Source organism: Rhipicephalus sanguineus, chromosome 8, assembly GCF_013339695.2.
Source record: "Rhipicephalus sanguineus isolate Rsan-2018 chromosome 8, BIME_Rsan_1.4, whole genome shotgun sequence".
Lineage (NCBI taxonomy): Eukaryota > Metazoa > Arthropoda > Arachnida > Ixodida > Ixodidae > Rhipicephalus > Rhipicephalus sanguineus.
The window spans coordinates 124,894,873-124,919,637 of record NC_051183.1 but is presented as its reverse complement, the minus strand read 5'-3'; the positions used below and the strand labels follow the sequence as shown (position 1 = coordinate 124,919,637).

At 45.0% G+C, this 24,765-nt stretch overlaps 1 protein-coding gene across 1 annotated transcript in view; it reads left to right on the top strand.

Annotated features, from left to right (window-relative positions):
- Positions 1–11,531, top strand: part of LOC119403494 (spaetzle-processing enzyme) — a 32,267-nt gene extending 20,736 nt beyond the window's left edge. The window contains exons 3-4 of the mRNA XM_049418348.1: positions 6,144–6,283; positions 11,340–11,531. Coding sequence (XP_049274305.1) covers positions 6,144–6,283; positions 11,340–11,531 — 332 coding nt within the window. The remainder of the gene's footprint in view (positions 1–6,143; positions 6,284–11,339) is intronic.
- The last annotated feature ends 13,234 nt before the right edge of the window (positions 11,532–24,765 follow it).

The window sequence follows — 24,765 nt, the reverse complement described above, 5'->3', positions numbered from 1 at the left end:
TTAGCTGCTGGCGTAAGGGATTCTTTGTTGATATAAGCACTAACGTGCAATTCTTTAGCAATTTTTCTTGAACGAGAGAACATGTGCAACACACAAATGTCTCAGACGTATTGCGTAGCTGCACGAAGCATCGCGGGACACCGCCACTGTTCGCGCTATTGCCGCTTATAGCTCCCTTTACGTAGCGATTAGAAATAAGAAAATATTTAAGAAGGCCTAAAACCGGAAAACAAATATAAGTAAAATAGGGAGGTGGTTGTTTATCAAACATTCACATTGAATGAGTACAGAAACACGATACAGACGGCGCCTTTAACAAGTATGATCACGAAGTATCGCCAATTTACCTGTTGAGACCAGGCTCGTAACCAAAAATTTTTTCGGGGGGGGGGGGGGGGGCACTTGCTCAAAACCTTGGCTATCTTGAGAAAAACACCTATTTTCATTATTTATTTTTGGTACAACCACCTACTTCACCAAAATATCGGGGGGGGGAGTGGCCTGGGCAACTCCCCCCCCCCCTCCAACCAAGCCCTTAGCCGCCCCGCCTCCCCACGGCTGAGGGCATGGTTGAGAGAATGTGAAATTCAGTGCCTCTGGAAAATTGCCTGAAACGGCTCGTTGGGACGCTCATGAGTAAAACGGTGCATTCAGTGAAACAACGTTTCTCGAATCCCCTTCCTAAAATCTTTAAGATGGCTCTTCCATTTTTATAATGCAAACTCAATCTTGCTATTTTCTTAAGCGGTAAGTAGAATATTTTGTACTGTATACTCAAGGCACGCCCACATAATAATATATTTGTTTTCAAAATCGCCTTGGCAACGTGTAAATGTGTAAACAGTAGTAGAAATAAAGCAGACTGTTAGAAGAATAAAGCAGCAATCTTTTTTTGGGAGCGCGTTACAAAAGACATACTGCAGTGACCAGACCGGAAAAACAGTGCAAAGACCTAGGTAATGTATGTGACGCAAAATTACAGCTAAGAAAGCACTTGTGCCTTGTGCTAATAATCAAACTATGATTTCATAAATTCTTTGAATAAATGCAGATGGAAATGAAAAATACCGTACGCCAAGATATTTTCTGTTAGGTAAACGCTTGCTCTATTAGATCTAGCATCAGTACCCGTGGTGCTAAAGTTGTTAGAATCTTATATGCACATAAGTTAATTCATTGCATGCAAGTCAAACTTATATCCTCGAGATCTTTTAAATCGCTAATATGTAAAATCCACGCGACGCAAAGCAACCCCATTCTTGCACGCATCACATTTCGTTACGGATCAAGACGCAAAATGATTTGCAATAACGACACTGTAACAACATCAGAATTTGTGCGATAGACGCCGCACGCAGTGGAGTACGCGGCGCAGGACAGTGGTTATGAGCAAGTGCAGCGTCATTGGAGCAACTAAAAAGAAAAGAAATCGAGAAAACAAAATGTACGTGGCCTGGGCGCAGACGTCCGCGTGCTTGTCTTCCTGATCTACCCTCACTGGACGACTCTGGCGTAAAAATAACGTCACTGCCCTTAGACTTATTCAGATCGCTTAGTGACACCAGTACCAGCTTGAGAAGCGGAGTTTGGCGATAGAAGTATCTTGTATCTTAAAATACACGATACATTATCGAATGTATCGGAAATACAGATACAGATACTCGTCTTTCGAGACGTATCGCGATACAGATACAAGATACCTAAAGTGTATCTAAGATAGTATCTAAGATACATGTATCTTCGATACTGCCCAGCACTGGTTGTGCAGTTCCGTCTGCTCCATCATAGGCATTACATTTGTATATATTTTGGAAACGTATTTATATGAGTAGGTTCAAGGAATTATGACTGACGGATAACATCATAATTTTGCAACTTACGGCTTTGAGATGATATCGCACTTTTTCAGCAATGGCGGTGATGAGTTTCCAAGAACGACTGAAGACGATCTGAGTAACTGTCAAAATAGCGTTCAAGAAGAATGTGCTGAAAATGGAATCAGCTCGCGCACGGACTGCTGGGGATGACTGGATTCTTCCTTCTATCGTGCCATAGGCATCAGATAGGCTGACGTTGACATTTTATATATACGGAGAGCTGAATGAGGGGCCAACTTCACTGCACGGAACTGCTCTTGCAGGTTGTGCTGGCCAGTCGTTGAGCAATGCAGCACGTATTACTTGAAATCTTATTCACAACAACAATAAAACAATTCTCCAAAACAAGCCGGGTGACAGCACGTATCACCGATGACGCGTCCAGCAGTTATAAATGTGCTGTCGAGAGATAGCTCGACCTATCTCTCAAAAGTGATACGGCGCAGCGTAATTTGATCCCTGTCGTCACGTATTGATCTCGCGACTATGCACACATCATTACGAAAATGGAGGAACGGCTGACGCACCGTTTCCAAGGCAACGCGTTCTGGCACGGGCGTGCCGCAAGAAAGTGTGCATCGATTGAGCGAAGTAGCCATTCCAGGTGGTCCGATCTCTTTAGCGACACGATGATAAGAAATCACTTAGCGTGGGCGTTGTACGGCAACAACAACGCTTGTGTATTGGCCGCCCCCCTAAAGAGAGACGCGATGCTTTTGGACGGGCGGCACTTGCTTTGGCATGTTAGAGACATCGCAGCTGCATGCATTGCTGCGTGGAGTGAAATTTACTTGTGGCCGGTTCCGTTTTTTCTTTGGCAAGGAGACTTCTCTGTGTGTTTATTCTCGTCAGCATGGTGCGACGAGAGATATCCTGTCGTATTGTACAAATGGGATATTGTTGCTTCAGCAGGATATCTTCGATCACACCAGTGATCTTTTGAGCAAGAATTGATGAGCCTGCCTAAGCGACAAGTGAGTGTGAAAAGTGAGCACCTTGGAAAGAACAGCTTGTGAGATGGACGACACTTTCATTTGCAATGGAATTCAGTCAAGAATGCAGTTTGTACCTTGCGAGTCCAAGATTTCAGAAGACATGTACCTGTGCCTGAAGTCAGCCCCAGCGGTAATACATAATTTCAGGAAACTGCGTCATCAGAGCATCTTGCAAGCAGCTGCACAAGATCCTCGGTGCAAATGCAGCAGAGGCCAAGCCATGGAAGTGTACGAAAGAAGCATATCGCTGACTGAATGAACGTGTCAACGCCACATTACATTCGAAGGCTTCGCATAATTTATTTTTTTAATGTGGACGGCGCTCACATTGCAGTTGAGGTCGTGGCAGTGTCGAACGTACTGCAGCGGCATATGACGCTTATGTGAAGAAGCCGTTCAATTTTTGCGATTTTCATTTTTGCTACAAGGTTGCCACGCTGGTTGGGGCAAGTTTATATTTCAGTTTGTCTACATAAGTTATGAGTTCCGTGGCAATATTGAGCAGAGTCGAGTTGTGAAACTGAGGTACTCTGTGGAAAACAAGAAGCAATTAGAACTAGCCGCATCAAGGCAAGTGTGCCTGAAGTGCGAGGGAAAAAATGGGGAAGGTGATGTCGTGTGTGTCGCACTGCCAGAAAACGGCCAAGGTGCATTCCGGTGAGTCTTGGTGTGCGTTGCGAACCCGCCAGATCAGACCACTACCATTAAGGCACCGGATGTCGTTTTTCACTGTCGCTAGAGTGCCGATGCTCGTTGATATGCGTGGACCAATCCGCGTGGTGTCTAGGGTGTGCGCGGATCATAGCCGGTGCGACGAAAGCCACAGCCCCTTCTCGTGTCGAAGTTCTGGCGATAGAAATTCGAATCAACTCGCTCCACAACATCATCTGACAGAGTTTGACCGAGACCTTGAAATCAATGGCCCCATTCCAAACTGTGTTCTTTCTCCCGCAAGTCGCCGTTAGACAGTGAAAGAACTGTCGCGTGTGCTACTGCTGAGCCAGAGGAACCATGACCGTAGTTCTTATTTTTAAGGAATGATTCTTCCGGAAACTGTGCTTCTGTCTTTATCCGTGTCGTGGGCGTCATTAAGTGCTCACCGTGTGCTTGAGAACTATCAACATTTGTACGTGCCTGTGACGTAATATAAGTCATGGCATTTCACCTCATCATCATCATCATCATCATCAGCCTGTCTACGCCCACTGCAGGGCAAAGGCCTCTCCCATGTTCCGCCAATCCACCCGGTCCTGTGCTTTCTGTTGCCACGTTATACCTGCAAACTTCTTAATCTCATCTACCCACCTAATTTTCTGTCTTCCCCTCACGCGTTTGCCCTCTCTTGGAATCCAGTCAGTTACCCTTAATGACCACCGGTTATCCTGCCGACGTGCTACGTGGCCGGCCCATATCCATTTCTTCCTCTTAATTTCAACTATGATATCCTTAACCCCCGTTTGTTCCCTGACCCACTCTGCTCTCTTCCTGTCTCTTAAGGTTACACCTATCATTTTCCTTTCCATCGCTCTCTGCGTCGTCCTCAATTTAAGTTGAACCCTCTTTGTAAGTCTCCAGGTTTCACCTCAGTCCTTTCTCATATTTGCTCCTCGCAGATTATGTTTGTAAATGTGTAGTTATCAGCCCCTGTGGCTGCAGCTTTCAGCGTCCAAAGCGCAGCCTAAGAATGAAAGTGCCTCGTGCAAGCCTTACCAGGACTGGCTCGGCGATTTCATTCGTTGCCTCCATTCGGATTGTGACTGAAAGTTTAAGGGGAGGCATAGCCTGCCCCCGGTTCTGTTCGGCGCGTCGGCCCTTGAAACATAACGATGCATGGTCTTAATTGTGGCTATTGCGAAGAAAATACACACATACACTGATTATTTGCTGCAAACAAACTTCACTGCACAATCTTTCGCGCTGCATCTGTTGATGACGAATAGACACTCCTCGTGGTCGTGCGTTGGCGTTCTATTAGCGCTGATGCTACATTTTCTACGTAGCTTTAGAGCAGCCGACAGGGTGTTCCAGCTAGTTCGAGCCAAGCGAATTAAGAAAAACTGGGAAAAGTACGACTACGGTATAGTAACCGTATCTGGTTAGCGACTCACCTGTCTGAATATCGCCACTGTGGCAAAGTGCCTACGGGGCTCGGCTGCTGAGCCGAAAGCCGCCGGTTTGGTATCGATCGCGGCAGTGGCATTTCGATGGAGGCAAATGCTAGAGGCTCGTATGCTATCTGATGTCAGTGCACGTCAAGGCAGTCTCAAGACATGCGCATTCAAGACACATTTGCTGCCTTGACTGTACATGTGCCCTGGTTCTTCAAATTGTGTCGAGTGTAGCGAGTGTCTATTTCAATAAAATAAGTTGTACAGCACCTGATGTCTTTCTGCATGCTTGTCGCTTAACATAGCACTGAATAACTTTCATGAAGGGGGATAGGCATCACCAACTAGCCCCGCAATGTGTTTCGTTGTGACGTTTGATAAATGTGAGTTGCCATTTTACACATATTTTTCAACTGCAACTGGGGCCCCGGCAATAATTTCTTGGATGATTTGAGGTTCGAACAAAGTTTGATGTGCGGAACAGCGTACGTGTTCTTACATATATCTATAAATCCATAAAGAACTGCAGAAACGAACGTTTGCATTGGTTTTGCATTCCTTTTTATATTACCACCGCTGAAAATAATATTGAAGAATAGAGAGATGAGCTAGATGGTAAGTATTCATTCTAAAAGACCGGGCGAAGACACGCGTGGCGAATCGATAGGTTTGCCTATTGCCTGGGCATGCGCAGATAAGTATTCGTGCCTTCTTTCTTTTCCGCCATTGTGTACCTGTGCAGTTGTAATTCGGCGTTTGTGATGTCTCGACTTCCTTCTTGTGTCCATGTTTGCACGCCCAGTCTTCTAGAACAAAATTAAGGTGTCTGAAGAATGCAATAATGATATAGTAGTCGAACGTATTTCCATCATTGAAATATGCTCTTTGATAGAAAACCATTCGCAAATCAGACATTTTGGAACTGGTGATGCGGGTGTGGCATGGTGCGGATTACATTTTGCATATATATCTTCATAACCTCACTTTATAAGAACGTATGTTCTAAAAGTCTGCGTCGTTCTTGTAATAATTAATGTTTAGAAATCATGCGAGTAGACCCCTGAAAGTTAAAATTGGCGGAAGTGCCGTAAACATGCGCCTCTAAATCTTGAAAGATAGCACGCAAATTAAATTGCTTGCTTCTTAAATGTTCCTGCCAATAGCTGAACCGGAACAGACGTCGCTGTATCGAGGAACAGTGCGTGGTATGTACGGGGAAGACTGCTATCACCGTTTCAAGAAGTTTGGCTACGACGATCTCATCATGTTCTGCGCCGAAAGGGACAGTACGGCTCTTTGTGATGTAAGTTTTCTTTCGTGCCACGAATCTAATAAACGTGGATTAACGCATGTGCTGACAAATTCACTGAAAGCGCTTATGGCATAACGAACTAAACTTGAAGACATAGCAGAATAACATGTTTCGTGATATGGCTCATAGCCTATCTAGATAAAGTGGTAGAAGGCAAAAAAAGCCTCAGCACCATGTTATACTCTACGTAACACTTGAGAGCGAGAGCCTGTTTCGCACTCGGTATTGCATTATGTTAAACAGTCGGCCACCAGACTTCGTGCAAGACATAAATAGCTGGAGTCTGAGAGATACGCATTAAATTACATTGATATTATGAGTAAAGTGGCCCAGTTTACCCCTCCTGCCTTTTGAAGCTTTCTTCACATTATTTGGGGTCGCACTGCATCCGGGATCGGATCACTTTTCACCGAGCGACTATGTCGACTGATGATGTCACACGATGATATCATCATATGACGTCCTTCACGACGTCATATGATCGTAACATGACTTCATTAGTTACGTAGGTCACGTGGGATTTGTATCTCGTCATTCAGCCGCCACATTACCTGCAGCTGGCAGTTCAGCGAGGTGCCTAATGTTCTTGCGTTAGCAATTTTAGAAACAAAACGAGGTTAGAGAAAGCGCAGTATATAGGCCCGGCGAAACAAGGAACCTTACTATAGCCGCGAGCTTCTATAGGTGACGCCAATACCTATATTTAGGAAAGAATATTTTTAAGTAAGTCCGTTCCTGAGAATTCGAATTGCGTACACATGGTTCTCATAGGCAGACAGCTAGTGACAAACAGCAACACCATTGGCGACTCAGCATGTAAGGTGCCGCCCCATAAGCGTACTGCGCGCTTGGTTGTCCACCCCTCGATATTACGCAAAGAAGGCGGAAACAGCGCGAACGTGCCCCCTCATTCACAATGTGTTCGAACTTACAACTACAAACGAAAAATTAAACCAAAGTGGCGTAAAACTCATGGAATATATATATATATATATATATATATATATATATATATATATATATATATATATATATATATATATATATATATATATATATATATATATAAATATATGGGTGAAAAGAAGGACTCACGTACGAAATGTAGTTTTATTAACGTTTCGGCTGGTGGGCCAGCCTTCATCCGACGAAGGCTGGCCTACCAGCCGAAACTACATTTCGTACGTGAGTCCTTCTTTTCACCCACCTATCGTACCGGACCCATCGATCTTCATACCCAAAGTACTACATATATATACATATATGTATATAAATATATATATATATATATATATATATATATATATATATATATATATATATATATATATATAGGAAAAAGGTATACGCTTCTACAAAACTGTTTATTTGTCGCCGTTTCGATCGGAGACCGATCTTCATCAGGATCGGTCTCCGATCGAAACGTCGACAAATAAACAGTTTTTTAGAAGCGTATACCTTTTTCTTAATTATTTTACGGCAAACGAAGACAGACTCTTCGTAACATATATATATATATATATATATATATATATATATATATATATATATATATATATATATATATATATATATAATTATAATTATATAGATATAATTATTAAATTATATAATTATAATATATATATTATAATTATATAAATATAATTATTTGTTAAAGTATTTTTCGGAACACTTGGTCGCAGAGCGATCTCGACACAAGGACAAAATAATTCAGGCACGAAGATGACACACGCGCAGCGCTACTTCTTGACATCTGCGAACTACACATACTCTCGAAAAAACCACCGGTACTGCAGGGTTGCCAGGTTTGGCTACACCACGCCAATTTGGCTACTTTTATTGGGCTTGTGACGTCAGAAAAACGCCTTAGATATTTGGCTGCTTCTTGGATACTTTCTTGGTCGCTCGATTTTAACCAAGTGATCAATATCTGGTGATGTCATAGCTGCTGCCGTTCGAGCATGCAGTGTGAAAAAAAATGGCGCAGAAGGCATGTTTCAAGCTTCCAGAATTTAACTTGGCACTTGCATTACACAAAATAAAATACCTTTTTGTATGTGGCGGTGACTAGAGGGAATACTACTGCACGGAGCCTCAATTTCCAGAAAACCTACATTGCTCAATGCGAATACAAACTGTAATTTGATGAGGCCCCTTAGATAGCTTTAGGTGCACGTTAAAGAACACAGGTGGTCCAAATTTCCGGAGTCCTCCACTTCGGCGTCCCTCATATTCATATCGTGATTTTCAGACTGAAACTCTAAGAATTATTTAAACAGTCAGTGGATGTGAACAGGACAATTGAAAGCGCTCCGCATCCAGGACGCTGTGGACTCATAGACATTAGAGACTGCCGCTGTGGTGTAACGGTTACAGTGCTCGGCGGCTGACCCCAAGGTCGTGGGTGCGATTCCGACGGCGGCGGTCACATTTCGATGAAGGCGGAATGCTAGAAGCCTGTGTTATGTGCGATCTCAGTGCACTTAAAGAACACTAGGCGGTCAAAAATTTCGGAGCGCTAGACTAAGGCGTGCCTCGTAACCATATCGTGGTTTCTGCACGTAAAACCACACATATTATTATTGGTATCATTGACATTAGAAATTTGATACCCGAAGAACTGGGTGAGTCATCAGGTACGTAGTGCGACTATGGAATATAAACTGCTCGTACTATGGCAATACGCAAAACATTATTGCGAAAATGACTACAATTTATGACCAAAACACCGCAACTGTGATTTTGAGCACACTCGAGCCGTGCTCATTTTAATTGACGCCGCATGGCTCTTACTGCCAGTCCTTTTAAAGGACGTCTCTCAAGCGCTTCAATAGTGACATTTTTCAACAGTGCAAGAAATTTTGTCATCGCGCACGAAATCATCGCGAAAGTCAGCAATTTATGCATGAATAGCAGCAAGTCACATTGCAAAAAGTTTAGGCTCCACTTATCTACATTTGCGTCAATACGCTTTAGCAGTTCGTCATTTAGATACAAACTTCGCAGTCGTTTTTTACACACGCCTGCCTACGTTTGGGTACTTTTGCTGCCCTTCGCTAAATTGCTTCTTTTGGCTTGGTTTTCCACATTTACGGCTGACTTTTTGTCTTTTCGACCTGGCAACCCTGCGTGACTGTTGTCAAGATTATGTAGCAGCCGTATTGAGAGGCGCAAACGATGACGCAGTTTCGCTGCTCAAGAATTTAAAGAGTGCACGCGTACGTGTAATAGTGTAGAAACAGCTTTTTGAAGTGTTTAAATAAAAATAAAAGAAAGTGTGTGCAGTTTTATGTGATATATAACTATACATCACTTAAAACTATATAACTTCTAGGCTATAACTTTATGTCTCTTTGTTTTCGTTTTATGAAGCCAGAAGCTATATAACTTCTGGCTACACAAAAACGAAAACAAAGAGACGCACTGCCACGAAATTTTTGCCAGACACGCCTAAATCACTCAATGGTCTTTCATGACTGCTGTGTAGTAGGGCCACAACTCATTTGATATGCTAAAGCTGTGGCGTTTCTAATGCCATCGACCAGTAGGCCTTCCAAGTGCGCCCGTGTGACTCGAGTATAAGACGTTGTGTCGCAGGGCCTTATACTCGGCGAAGACATGTTATTATTCGCTTCAGTATGTTGGAGGACAGGTTAGGTTCTTTTTTTGAATTATTTTAGCACACAACACTCACGGAGACGCTACAGAATGAACTGAACCTTTATTTCGCAGAAGAGGAAGGCTCTCGGCCGTAGTTTGGGAATAGGTGGGGAAGGTATTGTTGGGTGATCAGCATAAGCACAATGAACTAACATCACTTGGTGTGAATCCGTTTTCGGTTGAGGTTCAATGGAGTCGCTCTCGTGCGAGATGGTCTTAGAAAGTAGTGGTACGGGGCAAAAATGCATGCGCGCATCGGGATCATTCAGGAGAGTGTGTTGTTCGCGGCTGCTTCGAAGCTTCTGTTGTCCAGAACAGTAGTAAACAATAAGTTCATGAGTTTTACGTGCCAAAACCAAGATATGACTATGATGCACTCCGTAGTGGAGGGTTCCGAAAATTCTGAATATATGGCCTTTTTTTTACATGCACCTGAATTGAAATAGACAGGCCGCTAGCATTTGACTTTCATCAAAATGCGACCGCGGTGACCGGGGCTGAATGCGCCATTTCGGCTCTGCAATTGAGCGCTATGACTGCTCTACCACAGCGGCGACGTTGCCCAGAATAGTGGTGAACGAAACGGCAAACGGTTCTAATCCAGATATGTTCTCGGAATATAAGAACCCTTCATTGGGGCCCGCACTAAAATTTAAGCTATGACGTAAACAGGGAGATACATGCTCGTGCTTATATACGTTTGTGTAAAACACACAAATTTATGTTAAACGAGGCAATCGCTAAAGCTAAAGGGTTCGTTTTTCTTTGTTCCACACAGCCTTAATGAGAACCAACGAGAATCATGCGAAGAAGACTATTGGGGACAATATTTGTAGTAATTATGATATAAATGTGAGCAAATTAAAGTGAACAGGAAGACAACTGGCCGCCGGCAGATACCGAACTTGCAAGCTTCGCATAACCTTCGGTAGAGAATCGGACGCGTTATTTGAAAATTGGAGGTTTCGTTCCTGTAGGCGGCAGGTTGTCTTTTTCTTGAAAGTACGTGAGCTTGGGAACATTGGTAATCAATCTTAACGCCTATAACTGACAGAGGGGCAGGGGCACAGAGGTACGACGCGGACACAGCGCGAACTTCCAACAAGTCATTTAGTTACGAGCAGTACAAGTAAAAATATAGGAAAGCGTTTGCTGCCGCGCATCCAATCGCCGCGACGACAACGCGATAAAACGGCGCCACGCACCGTACTCAATGCGCCTGCACAAAGCTCGTTGGCCGGTGGTGACGCCGAGGGGCCGCCACGCGTAAAGTCAGCCACGCGTGCCGACGTTCCCTTCAACAGTGGGTCCCTGTGTACATCAATTCAAATTTTTTGCGTTAAACCTTCCGGGCATTAGCTTCATCCATATGTTCTGTTCCCAGGGTGACACAGCGGCTCCGGCGATGAGCACTGGCAGCGACGGGGTGACGTATCTACTAGGCTTGGCTTCGTACGGCTTTCCCTGCGGCAGCAGCAGCCTTCCAAGTGTGTTCTTGCGCATCGAATCATTTTCCCCGTGGATCTTCCACAAGTTGAACCGTTTCGCCGAATACACGGAAATATCTACGCCTTGAATGTGCTCAGCACTTGACTGAATGCCTGCGAAGCAACCTTCATGACAGTTTCGGCGGTTCAGAGCACAAAGAACGATGCAAGTTCACGCGTATTGAGTCATCAAGTTCTCAATTGACGCTATCTTATAGCAGCACAAATCCTCACGTTGCACTTTTAGGCAGTAAAAAGTCCTACAAGAACTGTTTGGTGTTGCCATGTACAAGTCGTTAGAAGCAGCACTCGTTCCTGAAATACAAGGAAGATGGATTTTTCAGTCATCGTAAGTAACCCAAAAATATTATTTTCCCTTTTCCATAGTTTGGTTCCCATCATCACATATCGTCGTGGATGTTTCGCTAAACGAGAAAGGCATAATTACAAATAGACACTGCGGTTTTGCAACCGCAGATAGCAGTGAAGGTTGTCAGGATTTGTCATTTCGTTTCATTCTCCTTTGCTGGCGGCGCATTATCATTGCGGCAGATCGGCCAATATTTATGTGGAGTTACAAAGGAATATAATTTATAAGTACAGTGAAGATTCGCTTATAGGGAACTGATCGAGAGAAGAAGCAAGTGAAAACTCTTCTACGAACGAATAAACAACCGAGTGGCAGTGTTCTAGACACGAGGATTCAAAACAAGAAAAGCTGGAGTAGAAAGAAGCCTCCGATTATGTGTATACCTTATTTTCATAATGTAATGTTTTTCCGTGAATGGACTGTCTGGTTTTTTCAGAAACGAAAATAAATGGTCTCAGAAGGCAGCGTGTGCCTTTTTTCACCTTTAGCCTGCTTCCCCAAATTAGGCCAGCACATAATGAATCAGTAAATATATATCAACCCTTCAGCCTTTCTTGAAAATCCCGCGTCAACGACGAAACGCGCTGGCCATCAGATCACCGGACTGTCTAGTGCCGCCGCGCGGTCGTGGTACGCTGCGTCGCACGCAGTGGCACGGGTGCGACCATTTTCTTATATTGCAGAACAACTATATGGACACTCTAGACATATGTTTGCCGTCACTGTCGCCGTGATGTTCCATATAATTTCCAAAGAGATAACATTGCCCCGGACATGATGTATTCTGCGTGCGAGGGCTGCCCACGACCGCGGTTCGAGCAGAGAGGAAACGTGCTTGCCGTCTCTCGCGCGCGAATGTGCATGGAAGGGTGATGGAGGGGAGCGCGGGTAAGATCCGTGGTACTGTCAGGAAATTCGCGCACTGACAGGCCAGGCTTGGTCCAACCCGGTTGTGCGCGCCGTCTTCTTACGGGAAATCGGCACACGGCTCAGAGCTTCGCGCACGTTGTGTTCTTATCGCGGAGTTTGCGTTGAAGCCACAGAACAGAAAAGCCACAGGACACTTAAAAAAACGGAGTGACCCTCTCTCCCTAAGAGAAAAACGGCGATGTCCCCAATGTTCGTCTTTGAATGGAAGAACGTTCCTCCCTTTTGCCACGGAAAGAAGTTCCTCCTCCGTCACAATCAAGATGACTGACACCAGGGAAGCGGAACGAGCAATACAATTAGGCCTAGCGAGTGCATCGATTCTCGACAGATAGAGTATGCGGCACTGGTAATCACAAAAAACTGTCCCGCTGTGCTTAATATCGAATGATATGGCATTAAAATCAGCAGACAAGCCTGCGGGGATGAAAACTTCACGAAACGGAACGACACAACTCGTACGTTTCGTTCGGCCAGCGAGACGGTGTTCGCTTTGAAAGAGACGGATACTGCAAAGGAGCTCTCACCCGGGACTACGTTAGTCTTGCTGTCTTTAGTTTTCGAAGCATCACGCGGTGCAGCGACGTTATCCACACGTTTACGGGGCAATGGGCCCCGCATATGCCTCCAAAATATACATTCTGCAGCAGCGAAATAATCGCGATGCAGCAGAGCATAGTTTCGATATATAGATATTCAGCAACATATAAGTAGGTGCAGCTGTGAGAGCGCCACAGCCGTGAAGTAGGTGGTAGCTGGCGCCATCTAGAGGGAATAAACGATACTAGAAAAAAAAAAGTGTTTCTGGTCGAGGCGGAGTACGTTGATACTACACTATGGTATTTCGGCGAGGTGGACCCATTTATGGATTACTCAAGGACACCGGAAAGTTCATACACATTTTATTAATACGCACACGTTCACTAGGCAGACACATACGCACACACACTCACTGAATTCAATACACAGTTCATTAATATGTATACAACCTATAACCCGCACAATTCACCACAGATGCACACGTACAGACGCGTTTACACACATCACTCTATGATGGGCAGGCCCGAGCACTGCTGCAGTTTGGCAGCAGTGCTCGGCAGCAGTGCTGCGCCTAAATTGTAATATTGCTAGCGCTCCTGCCAAGCACCCTTGCCTACGTTGTGTCTGTTTGCTGTTTGCTTGTTGAAGAATGAATAAAGAAGTAGACGTATTTCAGCGAGAGATACGGAAGGAACTTTGCGATTTTAAAAAAGAGTGTGGACTATTGTAGTGCAGTCTGTGATGACATTAAGCTGCTCACCAAAAAGGTAAGATCGTTGCGAAAAGAACTTGCAGATCGCGAAAAGCAAACGATATTCTCGTGATGGAAAGGAAGAAATACGCTTCAAAGTTGAGGACTTCGAGGCGTATACCAGTGCGAAAAACCTTGAAGTCGAGGGCGTGCCCAATGAAGGTGACCCTTCCGAAGAAGTCCAGAATATTTGCTCAGAAGTCGGGGAATCCATCTCTTCCACAGATATTGATGTTTGTCACAGAATGGGAACAAAACATCCCGATGTGAACATTATCATTGTTCGATTTGTTCGCCGGGAGAAACAAAATGCCGTCTTGCCTAAAGCCAAGAGGGCGCGTCTTTCTGCTAACAAAATTGGTTTCCAGTCAACCGATCCTATATTTGTCAATGAAAACCTAACCCAGCTTGGAAACAATACCTAGGTGCTACCATAGCTAAGACGCGCGACGTTGGATGGAAGTACGTGTGGACGCGCAACGGAAAAATTTTTACCAGGAAAACGGAATCATCAGTGGTGCTGAGAATTGCTGAACGAAATGAGTTGGAAAAGATATGCCGCTAGGTATCAAATTGGCACTATGAATTGGTACAGTCTACTGCGAAATGGCGTTATTTGACAGTTGTCAATACCATGATGCAGACAATTTTAACCAAGCGGTCACACATATTGGATGACACTTCAGTGCTTTCCATTTCAATGTGCGCAGTATTAAAAATAATGTTTCTGCACACAGCTTTTTCCTCGAATCCTTAGCTATAAAATTCGGTGTACTTTTGCTTTCTGAGACATGGCTCCCTCCTAATGACAGTCCTTCACAACTACAATGGTGTTACCAGCAGGGTTGCCAATGGTGGCTACTTTTCGCCAAATTGGCGAATTTGAGAGGCCCGTGGCGACCTAAACTTATGAATGGCGACATCGCGAATTTTTGCGATTTTCGGCTTAGGTCTCCACTGAGTTATGCATCCTAAGCTCAGTGTCTTCCCAACGAATGAGCGGCAACATTCTCTGCATTTTTTCTTGGTTTCAGAACCATGAGTAGAACGTGCACATTACTCGCCATTCGGTATGTCCGTTCTGTAACTCGTATCTCCTCAATTCATCTAGAAAACGTTTATTTGATGTTCTGTGAGAAGATCAGTGAGTGGGATCCTTAGTCCGAGATCCCATCTAGATGCAGGAGGTACTGGAACGTCCCCCAGCGACATTCTAACAAAATGTAAGTCAGCGGACTGCCTTGTGAACCGCGAGGGGGCAGTGTTTGACTGTGAATGTAGTTATAAAGCGAGTGTTTGACTGTGAAGTAGTTATAAAGCGAGATTCAGTAACGAAGAAGAACAATGTACATGCTGCGGGGGAACTAGGGAAACGATGGAACATGTACTGATTGAATGTGGCGATATTCACCCAGGTATACGTGTGGGCACGAGTCTACATGAAGTCTTGGGTTTTAGGGACAACAATGGAAAGCTGAACACGCCCGCGATAGAAATAAGTAAGAGACGATTAGAGTATTGGTGGCAGAAAAGTAGAGATAAAGTACAAAAATAAAAAATTGGGGGGAAAAAAAGGTAATTCTGCCTTAAGAGGCAGAGAGATGGACCGTGAATTTATATTTTTCGGTATAATAACATAGATTTTCTCAATGTAGATAAGGCATTAGGACAACATGAAACAAGGAAGTTCATTTTTTTTTTTCTCCTTCGAGCCTGGTGGCAGACATGTCACCGCCCCGTTATAAAGGGGACGCTCATAGCATCCATCCATCCATCCATGTAGATAAGGTATTAGGCCAGCATGAAACAAGGAAGTTTTTTTCTTTTTTTTCTTCGAGCATGGTGGCAGACATGTCACCGCCCTGTTAAAAAGGGGACGCTCATAGCATCCATCCATCCATTTATAGCTTTAGGTGCTTTACGCTTATCTGAAGTTTCGCTTCTGAAGGGTCTAGACGACGGGTTGGCCGCGTGTTGCGCCCACTTGTTCCGCCAAAGCTTCAACAGTTCTTAATAGCTTGGCGACTTATTCGCTGTTTGAGTACCCCCAATTTACCTCGTAAAGACTGTTTTGGAATAGCGAAGAGAGGCGGATACGCGTCTATTTGTGCAATAAAAAATATATTTATTGAGGCATTTTCCACTGTTCTCGGTGAGCGTGTGCAATGAAAACATATTCTATATAACATTTTACATTGTCTACTTGTTCATTACTAACGCATCGGATTGACGCGTGTAGATATAAGTGACTATAAGAAAGGGTCGGTGGCGTCCGGTATCATATTAGTTCACACTCAATAGGCGTAAGTCTCACTAATGATCGGTGCCTGTAAGAATTCTCTCGTGTTACCTCCAATAAACCTTTCTTCTTTTAATGCATATAAGGGTACGTAAAGCTGTCTAGAAACAACGCTTTCACGGTTTTCGCCCAATGTTTACCACACTTTTACCTTTAAAACGAGCGGACAGAGATGGAAGGATATCATGAGCGTTTCATTCATTCACCCTTGCGCCATCACGCACATCTTGAGGCTAGTCGGAGAAGCAGCACCATGCACTCCCACGGTGAAGCGGGCAATACGACTGGCATTGAGAAACGTCAATATAATCCAAGGGTCTTGGATGGCACTGTATTCTACGGGTCTATAGGTGAGTAGAAATTTTTAATACTAGGTATGCCGCACATATCCAGAATGGCAACATTTTGAGCGAAATTTGTAAGAAATATGGCGACTTTTGGCGACTTTATGCTCGTCGTTTGGCGACATTTACTGGAAATTCAGTGGCAACCCTGGTTACCAGGACTAGTAGTCGTGGCGGAGGAGTTGCTTTGTACGTGAGGGACTGTATTATTCATGATAATATTGATGAGCTGAGCTTTGTGACCACTACCATTGAATGTATTATAATCCGGTTAGCAAATGTTATAGTTACTGCAGTGTATCGGCCACCCTCAAGCAGCAAGTCTGATTTTCTCGCTACTTTTGAAACCATTATATCTAAGCTTCACTTGTTCCGCGTGCCATTTTTTCTGATGGATGACGTAAATATCAACATGCTAAGCGATGACATTGCCACAACGGAGTTTGAAACTATTCTGTCCATCCGTTCTTGTGTGAACACTATCGGTCTACCTAGCCGAATCACGGATCACAGCGCTACTCTTCCGGACGTCTGTATCACAAACGTGCCGACGAATAAGACTTTTACAGGCTTATTTTCTCTCGACCTTAGTGACCACTTACCCGCTTTTGCTCTTTTTTCCATTGCAACGAATAAGCCTAGGTACAATGAAAAACCAACATACCACGTCATGAACCAGCTGACCCTAGAAAAATTTCACTCAGAAGTGAACCTTACGGACTGGTCTTTTGTGAACACAGAGCAAGATTCAGATCGCGCATATAGCGCTTTCTCGCGCTATCTCAAAGCATGTTATGATAAAAGAAATAAATAAAGAAAAGAAGAAAAAGAAAATTCGCAAACCATGGATCAACAACAACCTTCACAAATGAATCAAAACAAAAAAGAAAATATATCATAAGTTTATTCAAACACGTAACCTAGAGGTGCTGAAAAAAATCAAAACGTATCGCAATAAGCTAAATGCCGACATATGCAAAGCTAAGATTTATTATCAATGCCTTTTCGCCAAAATTTATAATAATCCTCGTAAACTGTGCAACGAAGTGAATAATCTGGGACAGTTTAACGAAAGTAAAATGCGTATTAATGTAAAAGCCTTCTCCGAAGACATGAGCGACGATGCAGCTATTACGGCTATGAACGAATATTTTGCTCATTCCGGTGATAATGTGCCTCCTTCAGGACATTGTACCCAAGAAAGGATTACCCGTATAACGAGACAGCCTAACACAATCGGTCTAAGTCCAGTGACACAGCTCGACAATTAGACTACCTAACAATGTCGCAACAGGCGCTGATGAATTAAGCGCAGCGCCCTCGAAGCACGTTGCGGACCTTATATCGGAGCCCTTGCCTCATATTATTAATTGCATGTTCGTTTCTGGTATTTTCCCCTCTGAACTCAAGCTTACGCGTGTATGTCCTGTGCACAAAGGCGGTGCCTTGAATGACATTTCTAATTATATGCAAATTTCTGTTTTGCCAGTGCTATCGAAGGTGTTTGAGAGTGCCATAAATTGTAGACTAAGGAACTCTCTTTCAAAGTATCAAATAATAAACACTGCTCAGTATGGTTTCCAGAAAGGAAAGTCCACGAAATTAGCCCTATTAAACGTAAAACATGAGACACTAAATAATTTTGAAAGAAAGACTGTATACAGTTCGGACTGTTCCTTGACCTGAGGAAGGCTTTCGATAGCATAAAACATGACATTCTAGAAGAAATATTATTTGACTACGGATTACATGGCGCTGCTCTTAAACTTATTACGACTTATTTATCTGATAGAAAACAATTGTTAAACTCAGAAGCTTAATGTCAGCAGAAACAGAATTTAAGCAAGGCGTTCCACAAGGTTTTTTCTTAGGACCCTTGTTATTTATACTTTATATAGATGATATATGTAATATCCCCTACACAGTAAAACTAGTAATGTACACAGATGACACGAATGCCTTTTTCAGTGCTGAAACAATGGCCGATCTTCATGTTACAGTAAGGAATTTTTTAAAAGATCTGGAACTGTGGCTTCATGAGAACAAGCTTGACTTAAACGCAAGTAAAACAAAATATGTTATATTTAGGCCTCCTAATAAGCCATGCATTACACTGCATTTCTCTTTTCAGGGCACCACGCTAGAATGTGTTACGTTCGCTTTTACAGCGAAAGCTGTTATTTGATCATTTCACCGGCCGTTTCTGGCGCCGTAGTTGTCCGCCGCCGCTGCCGCCGCCGCCGCCGCCGCCGCCGGTGTCCGTAACCAGTATCGCTCGAAATAAGAAAAATAAAAACGAAATAAGAAAAAAATTCCAGGATGGAACGAGGTTCGAACCTGGGCCCTCTGCGTGGGAGCCCAGCATTCAACCTCTGAGCCATGGCGGTGCTTGAAACTGCTTTGCAAAGATGTCCTATACAGGCTTCATGTCGGGAAGGAACCACATTAGCATATGCAATATAGCGTGGTAGAAGAGTAAAATAAGCACCAAGCGTCGCACAACGCCAATTCTGTGACCAGGCGTCACACAATGCGAATTGCGCAACGAGTAGGTTGTTGAATGCTTCCAACCCATTACAAAGGACTCTGCCATAATTCTTCATCGTCATCAGGCACAGCATCAACAAAGTGCGCATAATGCCTCACATGGGTTTAGCAGGTACCAACGCTCTCCGTAGAATGACGAAAAATGGCACAGTGCATGCTGCCCTACTTCTCAAAAACTACAATGATTTATAGCGTAGTGGGTTCCTCGCAAGTGCACTTGTATTGGTTGCCGAGGATGCCCATAAGCGCATGATCCACTTCCTCGGGGTCTGAGTAAAATTACAATGATTTATAGCGTAGTGGGTTCCTCGCAAGTGCGCTTGTATTTGTTGCCAAGGAAGCCCATAAGCGCATGATCCATTTCCTCGGGGTCTCAGTAAAGTTCTTCGCCCCCCCCCCCCCGTCTCTCTCCCACGTCAACGTATGTTATACAGCATGACGGGAGAGGGAAATAGCGATCGGGCGTCACCCAATGCAAAAAACATAACTGGTGGGCCGTTTAAAGATTCGAACCCATTACAAAGTGCTGAGCCATAATTCTTCATCGTCATCAGTCGTCGCGTCAACAAAGTGCACATAATGCCTTACAGACGTGTAGCTGGTGCCTCGCTTCTCCGCAGAATGACGAATAATGGCTTACTTAGTAGGTGCTTCCTAACTTCACAAAAATTGTGATTTATGGCGTAGTGGGTACCTTTCTAGTGTACTTGTATTGTAGCCCCAAGAGAGCTTACAACGGGATCTAGAAACGCCGCTCTTCCAGCTTTCGCTGTGACTGTGCTGCGGTTTTAGCGCAGGCCTGGCGTTTTTTTTGCCTGTCTCAAGCTTAAGATGAATGGCGAAAACAGCATCGATAACGTTCCTAGTAAAATGACAAAAAGTTATATGCATTTTTTCTTCACATTCCCCAACGGTGCCCGCGCGCCCTCGTGCACACATAAAGGGGTGATCAGGTTTGTTGTGTCGCGCTGCTAATCTCGGGGATGGGTCTGATTCCCGACCACAGCAGCCGCATTCCGACGGGTGTGAAAAGCAACATTCCTCTGCTTAGATACAGGAGCACGTTAAAGAATTCGAGGTGGTCAAAATTATTCTGCAGCGTGTCTCACAATCTTGTCGCGGTCTTGACACGCAAGACACCTTATTCACATTATTAGGTTGCGTTGTTCTCGGGCGATTCCTTTAAAAAATATGATGGCTTCGCCTCCACAAGTGTTATTCGCATCGGACGCATCCGCGATCGGCGGAGAGCGTTCTTGCTGGTGTGCCAAGCCCCGCGCACGATTACGAAAGCGCATGCAATATTGAGCTTCGCAAAATATCTCGAAAGCGCTCGCCGGAGAATACCGCCGCAGTTGTCGTATTTGTTTTTCTTGTGTACTCGCTCACTCATCATGTTGTTTAGTTTCACGTTTTTCTCACAATAATTTCGGGGCTTCATTTTACAACATAAAAAAGTTGAGCTTAATTGCGGAAACCCCTTATTGCTGTCAGATTGTGTCTTCATGCAGCGTCGTAGCAACGGCGCTGTTACACTTGCATAAGTACTAGTTTAGATAGCCAGCTCATAAATTAATTTTCTTTGCATTTGATATACCCCTGAGCATCATCAACCTTTATGTGGACATGACGTGCGACACCATTAATTGACTCATTAAGGTGAATGACGTTTAATTAATACGTGGGCCACGTCAGGGTGCGGGAACGTGCTGAGACAGCGCTGTCAAAAGGCAGGTGCGGGAGGAGGAGCGACCGGTTTTTGCAAGAAAGGCGGCGAAACGCGTGCGACGCAGCGCCCCCTGGCCGAGCTAGAATAGGTCTCCCAAGCTCGGCCAGGGGGCGCTGCGTCGCACGCGTTTCGCCGCCTTTCTTGCAAAAACCGGTCGCTCCTGTCCCCGCACCTGCCTTTTGACTGCGCTGTCCCGGCACGTTTACGCACCCTGCACGCGCTGTTCTCTGCTCGCCGTGCACGTGCAGCTTCACGTGTCGCTTGCTCTGAAGGTTTAGAAAGATCCCATAGATGGAAAAAACGTTTTCACGGTGGCAATCTCACCAGAGGAGGACGGTTGATCGACCACCTTTTCGGGACCGAGCAGGTCATCAAGGACAATGCTGTTTGTGCGAGCGCTATCTGCGTGCCGATGCTGAACGGGCACATTTCTTTGACATGAATAGGGAGGTGACTGCGCGAGTTCTGTAATTATGTTACCGGTAAAACGCACATTCGTTGCGGCAGTCGTGTCTACTCGGAGCTGTCAGCAAATATCCAGCACGCTTTCGGGTGCGTTTTCTATTGACAACTTTTCGATTGCTTGGATGCCAAGTTTGTCGTGCGGCTTTAAATTTATTATGAGCTCAGTGTGAAGAGCATAAATTTACATCTGCCCTGTTGAGTCACTGGCTGCATCGCAATGCGCACTGTTCAGTTTCGTGGGAGTTTCACTTTTGCCGAGGTTTGCATCGGAATGATAACAACGTCGGATCGCAAGTTTAATTGTCACCTTCGATCTTTTTAGAGCTCCCTTTGACAGCCTAATGATACGCGCAAAAAAAAATATTTCATGCCCACCATGACCATGCATGTTTCTTGCAGAGGCGTGTTTCATTTCGAATAATATCGACGCCTGATCACGCACCGAGTTCGCTTATTCGAATGTCGCTTTGGTTGTTTCGACAGCTCGCTTATTCAGCATCATACTATACAATGGCGTAGCCAGGGGGGGGGGGGCGTTGGGGGGGTTCAGACCTTCCCGAAAATTTTGAGTTTTGCTTGCGTATATGTACACGCACACCTACAAACGCACGCACGAACATACATAAATTATGGTTGGACCCCCCCCCCCTGAAAAATATTTGTGGCTAAGCCCCTGATACTATACAATAGCCACTGGGATCGCGCATGTTTATGATTATGCCGAGATTTGCGCCCGATAAGCGCATCTGAATTCGCGAAGCCATCGAAAATTTAATTGCCGCCTTGGTTCTTTTTTCAGCTCGTTTCCAAAGCCGCAACTGTATATTGCCCGTGGCTCACGCGCATGCAAGGCTTTCTATTACGTGCCGAAAGCACGACATTATTGCGAGGCACGCCGTGGTGGGGGACTTCGGATTAATTTCGGCCACCTGGGGTTCTTTAACGTGTACGTAAATCTAAGTACGCCGGTGTTACTGCATTTCGCTCCCATCGAAATGCAGCTGCCGTATGCGTGAATTGAACCCATGACCTCGATCTTAGCAGCGCAACACTTCAGCCTGCTAAGCAATCACGGCGTGTCGCATGCAAGGCCAATATAAACGCTCAGTGCAAACATTCAGCTTAATTCTGTTTACAGGGAGCCGCGACGGGAAATGTACCGCAATCAGCTGAATTAAACACTTAGTACTCCCGGTAAGTTATTTAAACTGTGGTGTAAAAAGCCCACATGCACCGCTGCTGTCACATTACAAATGGTTGACTCGGAAAGCCAGCGCGCAATCTGGAAACGTACAGCGGCTCTCTATTTTTGGAGCTTCGGTTCACAAACGCACTTCCCTTTCAAATGAGCACGATCATCGCATTTCTCCCCGTTAATAGTTCGTAACACTGTGTACAAAAAAAAATCCCTTCAAGGTGACAAGACCGCGAAAGCATCGCGGCGAACTGCCGTAATCCATTCTTGACGCCTCTGCTCCTAGCACTGCTTGCATTGGAAAGGGTAGAACTTGACGGGTAGTATTCGGCTGTTCATCATTTTTAAACTTTTGTGACAGTTCACAATCCAGCAGGACTGCATGCCTGCTTTCGAGTACGACGAAGGAACGGCACCCATAGCGTGAAAAATGCGGGATAAAAGCCCCGGGGAGCACGTTCTCCACGCGCGCAATGGGAAAACCAAGCAAGAGCGACCCGTCCGAGCTAACGGAGCTTTCCCTCTCTCTCCGCTGGGGCGGCGGACGGCGCTGCGCAAACTTGAGCGTTGGAGGCCTATAAAACGTTTTCACGGTGGGAATCTCAGCAGAGGAGAGTGGTTGTGCAGCTATACCTTTGCTGGAACGAGCAGGTCGTCAAGGACGATGCTGTTTGTACGAGCGCTACGTGCGTGCCGATGGTGAACGGCCAAATTTCTATGACATCAATAGGGAGGTGACTGTGCGAGTTATGTAATTATGTTACCGGTCAAACGCACCTTCTTTGGGGCAGTCGTGTCTGCTCGGAGCTGTTAGCAAACAACCACCACGCTTTCGCGTGCGTTTTCGATTGATTCCTTTCGCTTGGTTGAATGCCAAGTTTGTCGTGTGGCTTTAAATTTATGATGAGCTCAGTGTGAAGAGCATAAATTTACATCTGCCCTGTTGAGTCACTGGCAGCATTGCAATGCGCATGGTTCAGTTTCGGGGGGGGGGGGGGGGGGGTCATTTTCGCTAAGGTTTCCATCGGATGATAACAAGTAGTCGGATCGCAGGTTAATGCCACCTTGGATCTTTTTAGTGTACCCGTTGACAGCATAATGATGCGCGCAAAAAAAAGTTTCACGCCCACTTCGACCATGGATGTTCCTTGCAGAGGCGTGTTTCATTTCGGATAATATCGATGCCTGATCACGCACCGTGTTCGCTGATTCGAATGTCACTGCAGTTGTTTCGACAGCTCGCTTGGTCAGCATCATACTATACAATGCCCACTGCGATCGCGCATGTTTGTGATTATGCCGAGATTTGTGCCCGGTGATAAGCGCGTCTAATTTCGCGAAGCCATCGAAAATTTGATTGCCGCCTTCGTTGTTTTTTTCAGCTAGTTTGCAAAGCAGCAGCTGCCGCGGCTCACGCGCATGCAAGGCTATAATATATTACGTGCGAAACCACAAAATTATTGCGAGGAACGCCGTTGTGGGGGACTTGGGGCCACCTGGGGTTCTTTAACGTGCACCCGGATAAAAGCACGTCGTTGTTACTGCATTTCGCTCCCATCGAAATGCAGCTGCCGTATGCGGAAGTCGAACCCATGACTTCGATCTTAGCAGCACAACACCTCAGCCTGCTAAGCACTCACGGGGTGTCGCATGCAAAGCCAGTATAAGCGCTCAGTGCAAACATGTAGCATAATTCTCTTTACGGGGAACCGCGACGGGAAATGTACCGCCATCATCTGAATAAAACACCTGCAGTACTCACGGTACGGTATTTTAAACTGTGGTGTATTAAGCCAACATGCGCTGCTGCTGTCCCATTACAAATGGTTGACTGGGAAAGCCAGCGCGCGATCTTGAAATGTACAGCGGCTGCCTATGTTGTAGCTTCGGTTCACAAATGCACTTCCCTTTCAATTGAGCACGGTCATCGCGTTTCTCCTCATTAATAGTTCGTAATACTGTGAACGACAAAAATTGCTTCAAGGTGAAAAGACCGCGAAAGCATTGTTTAGTGCGGCTGACTGCCATAATCCGCTTTTGACGCCTATGCTCCTCGCACTGATTGCATTGGAAACGGTAGTACTTGACGGGCACTTTTCGGCGCTTCGTCATTTTTAAACTTTTGTGACAGTTCACAATGTGGCAGGACTGCGTGC